Source organism: Phodopus roborovskii, unplaced genomic scaffold (genome assembly GCF_943737965.1).
Source record: "Phodopus roborovskii unplaced genomic scaffold, PHOROB, whole genome shotgun sequence".
NCBI classification, from domain to species: domain Eukaryota; kingdom Metazoa; phylum Chordata; class Mammalia; order Rodentia; family Cricetidae; genus Phodopus; species Phodopus roborovskii.
In genome coordinates, this window is record NW_026125444.1 from 11,023,402 (window position 1) to 11,036,234 (window position 12,833).

The window sequence follows — 12,833 nt, forward strand, 5'->3', positions numbered from 1 at the left end:
AGTACCACTCTTGTTGAGTGGCCCTGTGGTCCATGTAGATAGCTATTGGTTTCTTCCAAGGTATGCCTGCCACTAAAAAGTCTCTCCCAGGAGAGAGCCTCCAATTGGTTATCCAATACATGATCAGCCCTGAACTAATATGAATACAAGTAACATTATATTGACCAAGCAGTTCGCATATATATATATATATATATATATATATATATGCTTATATAGTATATATTATGAATATAATTACTATATATTATGTATATGTAATTAAAGAAATAGAGGCCATAAATATGAGAAGGTTTGGGGGGAGGAAAGGAAGGGAGAAACTGATGTAATTATATATTTTAATTAAAATTTTTTTAAAGGATCTGTCTTTCCTATAATGTGTATTTTTGGTGTCTTTGTCAAGAATCAGATAGTTGTATGTGGGTGGACTTTTGTCTGGGTCCTTAGTTATATACCAATGACCAATGTGTCTAATTTTTTGTCAGCTCCATGTTGTTTCTTATTACTGTGACTCTGGAGTATAGCTTGAGGTAAGGTATGGTGATACCTCCAGCAATGTTTTGTTGTAGTTGTTCAGGACTGCTTTGTGTGTTCAGTGTCCTTTGTGATTCCTTATGAATTTTACGATTTTTGAACTAGAAATTCTATGAATAGTTGCATTGGAATTTTTATGAGAATTATATTTAGTGAACAGATCGCTTTTGGCAGGATGGCCATTTTTACCATATTAACTCTACCAATCCATGAATACAAGAAGTATTCCCATAGATACGGAGTAAATGTGTCATATATTAAGATGGTGAAGTTTGAGGGGCACGTTGGCTGAGGAACAGGTCATGAAGGGAGCTGATTCAGAATAACTCAATATACCCTTATTTTTCTAAGTGATAATGTTTGATGGACCCCCTATATACACGAGTCTAGAGTTAAGAGGAGAAGGTAGACATACAGATATAAAATAGATAGCCATTAGTGCACAGGTGACATTCTGAGCCAGGGAGGGAATGATAAATTAGGAGTGAAATGAGGATTTACATGTGGAGCTGAAATGCAGTGCATGCTTAGGCTCACCTAGATTGGAGAGGTAAGGAAAAGGGGCAGGGATGAGCACATAGGATAAGAATTTTCAAATCCAATGAAATCCCCTGATCATGGCATTATACTCCTATTCCACAGGGGAAAGCCCTAAGTCTCAGGGACTAAATGTATTATTTAAGGTCAGAGATTGCGTAGTCAAGTGGGATTTTCAACCCAGGAGAACTTTTAACTTAAAACAAAACCATTTATCACTAGCCACTGTATCTTCAACTACAGGTCCTTGGTAAAGCTTGAAAATTCTGTGTATATCACAAAATATCCATAAACTTGCACGAAATCTTTGTCTTTTAAGGGCATTTAAAACAGCTACATTTTTTAAAATCTAAAACACACATGCTTGGACCTAAAGCTTGTTGATATGAATGTTGATAGTGAATAAGATACCATTGTTTGTTGCAGTTTTTATGACCAGCTATTAACAAGATGGATAACGTTGAGGCACAGAAATAACCTTTTTAAAAAAGGGATACAGTTATGGAAATCTATAGCCTTGTAAAAGATTTGGATCATTAACAGTCATAATGAGTTGGTGCCTACACCAATTATAATCCTTTTTTATTATAATCCTTTTGATTTAGAACTTTTTTGATTGTGCAAGGCATAGTTAATTCTCAGCTTTGGATTTGAGGACACTAAGAGATACTTATTTTTAATAGAAGTTCAAAAGTGTTGACTGCTTTTTTGTTTTCAAAAGCCAGGCATAATTTCTAACAGCAAGAACAAGGGAGTACATATGAGCACCAAGCAGTTTGACAGCATGTGCAAGACCTGTGCAAGTTCAAGCTAGACTAAAACCCAGTATGAAGAGGGGAGTGGGGATGAAGTCCTGTCCCTAGCAGGGGAACTATTGCCAATTGCCAACTTCTGGGAGAGAACGGTCAATTTTCACAGGAGTATAGCCTCTGAGAATTAACCATGCTTGACCACACATCCAAGAATAATTGGGCAGCACAAACTGGCCTTGATAAGGAAAAATTTAAAGGACAGCAAACTGTGTGGGCAAGAATGTGCCACGTACATATGGAGAAGTTGAAGTTGGGAAATGAGTATGAATATGGCCAAAACAAGGTGTTTGAAAATCTCAAAGAATGAAGAGAGAAGGGGGAAGAGAGAGAGAAATGGAGAGAGAGAGGGAGAGAGGTGACAACGAACCAGAGTAGTTGACAATGCTGCCATCCCCAGGATCTATGCAGTACCACATATGCACTGCACCTTTAATTTTCTGACAATAAATTCTAATATTCTCCCATTTAGATTAAAAACCCCTGATGACCAAAGAGATTAAGCTGATATGACAAGATTAAAATCTGAGTTGACATATGTTCCAAATTCTATGATGTCTACTTTCTTAATTAAAAATGATTATGCATTTATGTATAAGGGATATATTTGTGTGTGTGTGTGCATGTGTGTGTGTGTGTGTGTGTGTGTGTGTGTGCATGTGTGTGTGTGTGTGTGTTCTTGTCCCAGAACACATATGGAGGTTATAGAACATTCTACAGCAGTTGCCTTTCACCTTCTATCACATGGCTCCCAAGGATTAAATTCAGGTTTCTAGGCTTGGTGGCAAACACCTTTACCTGCTTAGACATTTTTCTGGTCCCCACATCTCTTCTCTGATAGGTTTCAGGGAATGTGTTCCTAAGAGATTAATGCTATTTTAAAGTGAGAGCCATGGTGGTTGTAGAAGGGAATTAATACTGTGTTGGGAAGGATAAATTTACTCTCCTCATCTCTGATTAGCCAAAACAATAAAGCCATGTAAACTTTGAAACCAAGGCAGGTACAAATGAATTTTTCGACTGTCCCTTGGCCCATGAATCTTACAATAGCAGTCCACCCTTGGCCATAGTTTCATTTTTTGCAGAACTGCTGTCACCAATCAATCATAATCTAACATACTCATATTTGCCTCAACTCTTTCAAAAAAAAAGTATTCATGTTATGTTTTTATAACCTTTATTACAGTATGTTGCTCTTCTAAGTTTTGACTGGTATTGTAAATATCTTACAGTGACTACTGTACAAATTTAGTACTATATATTAAAGTAAAAAATGCTATATGTGTGGTTGGATACTATCAATAGATTTGGATATTCACTGAGATTTTTGGAGCCTATCTCATGTGACATCTGTAACATTTGGATACACAACTAGTAATAATGACTGTGGGGGTCATAAAACAAGCCTTGCTTCCAAGCTACTTTCTGTGACCATAATTTTACAGCTAAAACTTAAGACGCAAATAATATATTTTTATGATTATCAAGATATGTCATTTTACTTGGGATAACATTCCATTTTCTATTTTGATAGCTCTTTCTTGACCAATAGCTATCATATTTATTTTGTGGTAATAATGCATCAAAAGCTCCCTACTACTATGAAAATAACAATCTTTCGCAGCAATATAGTTCCTTTCTCGTTTATCATGATATAAAGATCATTCCATTTTTAGGACAAGCCTCAGAAACTATCAGGACATTATGGAGTCCATGCATATTTCCATACAGTTGATCTCACATAATACTTATCTAGTAGATCTCGCCTAACTTCTTCCCTTGACCTCCCTTTTCCAAAGAGTTTCTATGTCTTTCAGCTGTTAAAACCACATTGACATCTTACCCTCAGTTTTGGTCAGGCTCAAGTTTATCCTTGTCTTTTTCAGCTTTCACTCTTCCCCTTTCCATGTGGACCTACTCTCCTCTTATCAGTCTGAATTTGTACACCATTGACTGCTCTGTTGAACCCACCCTTTTCCAGAACATCAAGGGGAACTTTAGCTTTTCTCAGCCATCTTCTTGCCCCTCTGTCACGTCTGGAGCTCGTGTTCCACCTTGTCCTCTGAAGATGGACTTCACTTTTGACTCTCAGAATACCATGTGCTTCTGATTGTCCTACTTTAATTAAATCCCTTCACCTTCCTTATTGATAGTATTCCCAAAGTATATTCATATTTGTTTTCTTTTAATTATCTTCTGTCTTTGTGGCTATTTCCATGTTCAAGAATTTAATCTCTGCTTTTATAGATGAACTTCTTGACTTATAATTACCTCAGAGAATTCACTTACAAGACCTGCTACAGATCTCCTTGTGGATAGGTTCTCAGTAGGCCACATAAGTCTGTCCAGATTACGTTGGTTAATTTCTACAGTGAATCTTCCTTTTTTTTTCTAGAAGTTCATGGCACCACTCTCTAGCCAGATATCACCAGAGTTGCTTTAACCCCTCTTTTACCTCAAGCTCTCACAATTAATTATTATGACCTTCTGGCTGTATAGTGCCTTAGATTTAAATCCTAACATCTCAGAAGTAGCCTTTCATCATTTGCCAGCACATTAATAATGCACTTCTAATTGGTTTCCTTTCCCCAGACCCTTAGGATGCCAATCTGTGAGCACACTATTATTCTAAGCTATGTAAAAGCTATGTAAAAAATAGATATTACCCCAAGTCTTTAAAAAATATGCTGAACATTGCTTCATTGATTTGGGAGTTATTTACAACTATTTTATTACTTTACATAGTGCTTGCCTCTAAAATATTTCCAAATTGTGCCAAATTTTCACAAGCATGTAACAAAAGTCCTCCTTTAGAACACTTTTTCAGTTTCTAGGGAGGAAACTTTTCATGAAGGCTATTTTAGAAGTATTTCTATTATGATGATGTTCTATTGTTATCTCTTAGCTTATCTATAAAAATGACATATGGATTTATGTGTAGATAGATAATAACTAGAAAATAAATAGACAGGTAAATAGCAAGAGAAGATTTCAAAGTAGGTTATACAATATTTTCCTTTCAATACTACATTTGGAAGATGGCACCTTACTTTAAATATCAATGACAGAAATTGCTGATATTCAAGTTCCTTTATATATTTTAGGAATGGGAGAAAAAAAATCATTGAAAATTCATTATTCTTCAAAACAATGGAAAGTCATATCAAGATGAAAAGATTGTATTGCCTTAGTGAATTCCTAAGTAAAGCAGAATATCTCTCCAGCTCTAAACATGTGAAAAAAATATTATCTATTGGAGAGCTTTAAGCTTCTGACATTTTTTGAATAAAAATGAATGAGCATTGCTCTATTGCATTTTTATGACATACTGTATTTTGCAAAGATGCATTCAAGGAAAAGGTTACTGTTTATTTTATGTAATGATATAAATTAAATTTACAAAATGACACAATTCTTCACAGACCTTAAAAGAACGATACTCAAGTTCATATGGAAAAACAAATAAACAAACAAAATCAGAATAGCTAAAATAATCCTGTACAATAAAGAAATTTCTGGAGGCATCTATAGTAGAGAGGTAACCCAGTCACAAAAAAGATGAACACAGTACATACTCCTCCTCTATGACTTTTAGACATAGAGCAAAGACTCACCAGCCTACAATCCACACTGCCAGAAAATTAGGTAACAATGAGGATCCTAAGTGAGACATACATGGTCCCCTAAAGAAGGGGAAAGGGACAAGATCTTCCAAGCAAATTGGAAGCATTGGAGGAGGGAAGAGGGAATTGGAGGAAGAAGAGGGAAGAGGTGGGCATCAGGGAGAAGGAAGATTGATTCTAGGGATGAATTGATAAGAACATGAAAAGAAATACCATAAGAGAGGGAGCCATTATAGGCTTTAAGAAAAATCTGGCACTAGGGAAATGTCCAGAGATCTACAAGAATGACCCCAACTAACAATCTAAGCAATAGTGGAGAGGCTGCCTTAAATGCCCTTCCCCGATAATGAGATTGATGACTACCCCCCTATATGCCATTCTCGAGCCTTTATCCAGTAGCTGATGGAAGTAGAAGCAGACACTCACAGCTAAACACTGAGCTAAATTCCTGTAATCCAGTTGCAGAGAGGGAGGAGTAATGAGCAAGGAGGTCAAGACCAGGCTGGAGAAACCCACAGAAACTACTGACCTGAACAAGGGGGAGCTCATGGACTCCAGTCTGATAGTTGGGAAATCAGCATAGGACCAACCCAGAAACCCCGAATGTTGGTGTTAGTTAGAAGGACTAGGCAATCTATGGGGCCTCTGGTAATGGATCAGTATTTATCCCTAGTATATGAATGGATTTTGGGAGCCTATCCCACATAAAGGGATACTCCCTCAGCCTAGACACATGGGGAAGGCCCTAGGCCCTGCTCCAAATGATATGACAGACTTTGAAGACTCCCCATGGAAGGCCTCAGTCTTCCTGGGGAACAGAAAGGGGATGGGATGAGGTTGTTGGGGGGAACTGGAAAGGACTGGAGGGTTCAGGTACTGAGATTGACATGTAAAACAAGCTTGTTTCAAATTTAAATAAAAAATTATCAATAAAAACCCAGCTATTCAAGTCAATAAATAAATATCATTTTTAATTGTGAAAAAATAAACCCAGAAAATCATTTTATAAATAATTTGAGAAGATCCAAAGAGCCTGGAGTCTGTTCTTTGAAGTGTAATTTTCATAATTCTGAACATTATTTTTTATGAGAAATTTCTATATCCTCTTCTTTGACTTATTAAATGCCATACACCTTTCTTACACTCTGGCAAGTATAAAATGCTCCTTTAATACTTTAAAGACCTTGTTTCTAAGCTCAGAGAAAAACACGTATTTCTAATGGTTACTCCAATAATTTTACATAATACTAAATATAATAGCATTATTTACACATTTAATTCTCATAGTACTTTTACAAAATGTGACTATTTTATACTTCTTCTTTTCCAATTTGTACCGCTTGGCCTCATTTTGTCGTCTTTTTGCTCTAGCTAGAACTTCTAGTACTATATTGATTTTAGTGGAATTGCACTGAGTTCCTCTCCATTTAATTTGATGTTGACTGTCCACTTGCTGTATATTGCCTTTATTATGTTTAGGTTGTTTAGGTGTGTTCCTTTTATTCCTGATCTCTCCAGGACCTTTCTCATGAAGGGGTGTTGGATTTTTGTTAAAAGGTTTTTCAGCATCTCTCTTTTTTTTTTTTCCTTTCAGTTTGTTTATATGGTGCATTACACTGCATCTCTGAGATGAAGCCTACTGGTAATAGTGGATGATTTTTTTTTATGTGTTCTTGGATTTGGTGTGCCAGTGTTTTATTGAATATTTTTGCATCAAGGTTCATGATTGAGGTTGGTCTATAGTTCTCTTTCTTTATTGCGTCTTTGTGTATTTTTTCCCAAGGTAGCTGTAGCCTCATAAAAGGAGTTTGGCAATGCTCCTTCTGTTTCTATTGTGTGGAAAAGTTTGAGGAGTATAGGTATTAGCTCTTCTTTGAAGTTCTGGTAGAATTCTGCACAGAAACCATCTGGCCCAGGGCTTTATTTTTATTTTTTAATTTTTTTCTTGGTTGGGAGACTTATGATTACTGCTTCTATTTCCTTGGGGGTTATATGTCTATTTAATTTGTTTCTCTGGTCTTGATTTAATTTTGGTATGTGGTACCTATCCAGAAATTGTATATTTCCTTTAAATTTTCCAATTTTATGGAGTACAAGTTTTCGAAGTATGACCGGATGATTCTCTGGATTTCCTCAGTGTCTGTTGTTATGCCCTTTCTTTCATTTATGATTTTTAAAACTTTGATATTTTATCTCTGTCTTTTGGTTAGTTTGGATAAGGGTTTGTCTATCTTGTTGATTTTCTCAAAGGACCAACTCTTGGTTTTATTGATTCTTTAGATGATATGATAGTTTACATATACAACTCCAAAAACTCTACTCAGGAACTCCTAAAGCTGATAAACACCTTCAGTAATGTGGCAGGATACAAGAGCAACTTTTAAAAATCAGTAGCCCTTCTATATACAAATTATAAAGGAGCTGAGAAAGAAATCAGAGAAACATCACCTTTTACAATAACCACAAATATAAAATAACTTTGGGTAATATTAACCAAACAAGTAAAAGACCTGTACAAGAAGTTTAAGTCCCTAAAGAAAGAAATTGAAGAGGATATCAGAAAGTGGAAAGTTTTCCCATGCTCTTGGATAAGTAGGATCAACATAATAAAAAAGACCAAAAGTAGTCTACAGATTCAAAGCAATCCATATCAAAATCCCAACACAATTCTTCACAGACCTTAAAAGAACAATACTTGAGTTCATATGGAAAAACAAATAAACAAACAAAAAACAGAATAGCTAAAATAATCCTGTACAATAAAGAAATTTCCGGAGGAATCACCATCCCAGTCTTCAACCTCTACTATAGAGCTGCTGTAGTAATAAAAACAGCATGGTATTGGCATGAAAACAGACAGGTGGATCAATGGAACCAAATTGAAGTTCCAGATATCAATCCACACACCTATGAACACCTGATTTTTGACAAACAATTCAAAATGGTATAATGGAATAAGTAAAATCTCTTAAACAAATGGTGCTTGCATAATTGAATGTTAACATGCATAAGATTGCAAATAGATCTATATGCACAAAACTCAAATCAAGGACCTCAACATAAGTTCAGCTACATTGAACCTGATAGAAGATAAAGTGGGAAGTATTCTAGAATGCACTGGCACAGGAAACCATTTCACAATCAATAAATAGGATCTTCTGAAATTGAAAAGTCTATGTAATGCAAAGGATACTGTAAATAAGACGAAACATCAGCCTACAGAATGGGAAAAGATTTTCACCAACCCCATGTCTGACAGAGGGCTGATCTCCAAAATTTATAAGGAACTCAAGAAACTAGATATCAAAACACAAAATAACCCAATTGAAAAATGCAGTACAGAGCTAATCAGAATTCTTACTGTTTCGAATGGCCAAAAGACATTTAAGCAAGTGCTCAACATCTTTAATCATCAAGGAAATGAAAATCAAAATGACTCTGGGATACCATCTTACACAAGCCAGAATGGCTAAGATAAAAAATACTGAGGTGTTGGTGAGGACATAGAGTCAGGGGAACACTCCTCCACTGTTGGCGGGAGTGAAAACTTGTACAGTCATTTTGGAAATCAGTATTGTGGTTTCTAAGAAAATTGGGAATCAATCTACTTCAAGACCCAGTGATACCACTCTTGCGCATTTACCAAAGGATGTTCAATCATACCAAAAGGATATTAGCTCAATAATGTTTATAGCAGCATTGTTCATAACTGCCAGAACCTGGAAACAACCTAGATGCTCCCCAACTGAAGAATGAATAAGGAAGTGTGGCACATTTACACAATGGAATACTATTCCATGGTAAAAAATGATGACCTCATGGAATTTTCAGGTGAATTGATGGGCCTAGAAAAAGACATCCCGAGTGAGGTAAAACAGACTCAGAAAGACAAACAAGGCATGTATTCACTCGTAAGTAGATATTAGATGTAAGGCAAAGGATAACTAGACTAAAGTCCACAGCTCCTGAGAATCTAAGTAACAAGGAGGACCCCAAAAGCAACACATGGATCATTCTGGGAAAAGAAATTAGGTGATATCTATAGGGAAAACTGGGTGTTGGTGTGGAAAGGAGGAGGGAAGGGGGCATGAGAACAGGGTGGGAAGGAGATGGCCTAGGCAGGATGCAATGCTGCAGAAGTGCAATGAAAAAGATATCTTAATAGAGTCACTATGGGCTAAAGGAGAAACTCGGTACTAGGGTAACCCCCAAGAAACCACAAGGAGGACCCCAACTAAGAATACTGGAAATAGTAGAGAGGATACCTGAACTGGCCTACCCTTGTAATCAGATTGATGAATGCCCCAACTATCATCAATGAGCCCTCATCAAGTAATTGATGGAACCAGATATAGAGACCCACAACCAAGAACCAGGCCAAGCTCTAGGAATTCAGTTAAAGAGGGAGGAGGAAATATATGAGCAAGGGAGGTCAAAATCATAATGGCAAAATCTATAGAGACAGCTGAACCAAGCCTGCAGAAACTCATGAACTCTAGATCTACAACTTTGGAGACTCCAGGGGACTGAATTAGGCCCTCCATATGTGGGAGAGAGTTGTGAAGGTTAGACTATCAGAGAGGCCGGTGGCAGTAGGACCATGATACAAACATAGTACATGAGCTAGCTTGTTGGAATCTATTCCTTAGGGTGAGATGCCATGCCCGGTGGCAGTAGGACTATGACATAATCCTAAAAAATAGCTAAATTCATATTTTTTGGAGTTGTCAACCTTAATCACTTGCAATTAGTGCCTGTGTTCATAGTTCACCATCTAGGTGCAAATACTCAGGACCCAAACTGCATAAATGGTTTAATGCAGCAGACCATTTTCATGCCCGTTCATTATCACATTAGTGAATTGGTTGCAATAAAAAAAAAAAAATCCCTCTCTGGTAAGATGCTCAGATAGCAGCTCTGCTACATCCCATACAGATAAGTATGCTGTCAGTGATGTTGGCTAAACAAGGCCTAAATAAGGCCATTTCACAAACTCATGATCTGATCTTAGATTAGCAGAAGAATGAATCTTCAAGTACATGTCCATTTACTAGATCCTACATATTTCATCCTCAGTCCAAATGAAAATCTCTGTATCTAGAGACATCCTGATAAGACACAAAGATAAGTTAATTCTCCATAACAGTCCCTAGATTTAATGTGTCAAGTAAGAATCATTTCTTTGGTTTGTTTGCTGTCCACTTGTTAAATCACTAATCTGATTTTACTTACGTATTGAAGTGCTCAGAGAAGATCAGGTTGGTGGAGGTACCAGTGAGTGTTGTCAGCCCACCAATGGTTGAAGAGTAAGCTACAGATAAACACATGAGTTTACACAGCATGTGGTCCCTCTTTGACCGATATTTTGCTCCTGTGACCGAGTTCTGTTAATAAGAAAATACATTATGAGAACAGTTCTATTTGTGGTCATAACATTTCTTACATAATGAATGTGTCCCAACTCTCCTATTTTAAATACATGATGTTATTTGACGATAGAACCTTTGGTAGATAATTAGAGTTAATGCCATTAGGTGAGGTCAATCTCCTTTAAAAGGAGACATTAAGATTTCTCTCCATCAAGTGAAAATGCAGGGAGGTGGTTATGTCTGTGCCCAGGAAGCAACTTTCACCATCCGCTAACTCTGTCAGACCTGTATTCTAGATTTAACTCTGGTAAATGGGGAATTGTGGTATTTTGCTATTGTAGTCAGGGCTAATTAATAACATAATATCTTCTTGTTTATAGAAATTTAACAACAAAATAAGCATTTAAGTAAACCATTCAAATATTTCACAAATATCATTTCAGCCATCCTTTACTGCTTCTTTCCTGTCTCTGAGCCAATCCCTTCATTTCTTCCCTCTCACCATAACTTCCAAAGATTTACATAGTTTCATGATGTTATTGATGGCACATGGTCAGTAAGTTCTTCAACATCCTTGGGAGCTTTTTCCCACCATGGTCCTTTGATGGTTAATGGTCATAAGACATCTCTCTATAAACCAAATGTTTTCATCTTCATGATCCTTAGTATTGAGAGATGGAATCAGAATCCTTTTTCCTCACTATATCTTCCAAAATATCCTGTGTACCCGTGCACACACACACACAAACTCACATACTCAATCTCTTTCTCTGTATCATGTAAGTTGGACATTTTTCTATACTATTGAATGTGATATTGTGAAGTAGTCACTTAGTGCTTTCATTTAATGCTTCTGTCCAGCTTTGTCTCTCCATTTTATCCAAAACGTATGACCTAGTTTCATTTCTGTTTTTTTGTGAGAAAATATCCTGGCAAAAATGGAGGCATAGAAAGAGTTGACTCAGCTTGTAATTCTGGGTTTCAGTCTAGCACGGAGGGAAGTAACAGGGGCAGGAGCTAGTCACATCCAGTTTGCTTATGCTCAACATTACTTTCCCATACTATACAGTTCAGGATTACCTGAAATACATTGTATCCATATAAATTTTATATCACAGTGAGATGGGCGATATTACACCAAATTACAGATGAAGACATAACACAAAGAGAGGTTAAATGAGTTATCCAGTGTCAGTGCCTAAAAGTGGCAATCCTGGATAATGAAATTATTGTCTTGAGTTCAAGCCCAGAACTGCAGCCCTTATTCTGTGTTATTTGTCCCCCTTAAAGTATTCTCTTCCTCTACCCACTTAATTCATTGTATTTCCTTTTACTTAAAGTGCTATAAATCAAATCCATAATGTCATATAAGAAAATAGTATCTATGGCCTGGGTTGATCTAGTAATATCTTTAAGACTCCATGAATCAACACTTGATAATTTCCCATTTGTTCTGTATAATTCAGTCTTGAATTAAATCTAACATTTTATATCTTTTATCATGCTGTATTCAAATGTATTTTAACACATAAGGATATTTTAAAATCTGTAGTATATAGAACACATCTTAAATAGCCAAGAATTGCTCTAAGGACATCCACTTGTTATCTTGGTACCAAAGAACACATTTTAAAAATGTATTTATCCATGTATCTTGGCTGTTGTGATGGTGCCACAATGAATATTGGGGGCTAGATGTTATGTATAACTTCTTGATTGCATTTCTATTTGATAGGTGTATGTGCCTAGAAGTAGTATTGATGGATCAATTCATTTTGTAAAGATCTTTTATAGTATTTCACATAATGGCTGCACCAATTTATACACTCACCCAGCAAGCACAAAAGGGTGCATTGGTATTCTGTACAGATAAGCATGCTCTCCATGATACAGGCAGAATAAGGCCTTTTCACAAATTCATGATAAGGAAAAATGACTGCTCTCTAAAAGTCATCAAGGAT

General features: G+C 36.4%; 1 protein-coding gene across 1 annotated transcript in view; it reads right to left on the bottom strand.

Moving 5' to 3' along the window:
- Positions 1-12,833, bottom strand: part of Slc13a1 (solute carrier family 13 member 1) — a 77,733-nt gene that overhangs the window by 23,447 nt on the left and 41,453 nt on the right. Inside the window, exon 7 of the mRNA XM_051175761.1 lies at positions 10,736-10,887. Coding sequence (XP_051031718.1) covers positions 10,736-10,887 — 152 coding nt within the window. The remainder of the gene's footprint in view (positions 1-10,735; positions 10,888-12,833) is intronic.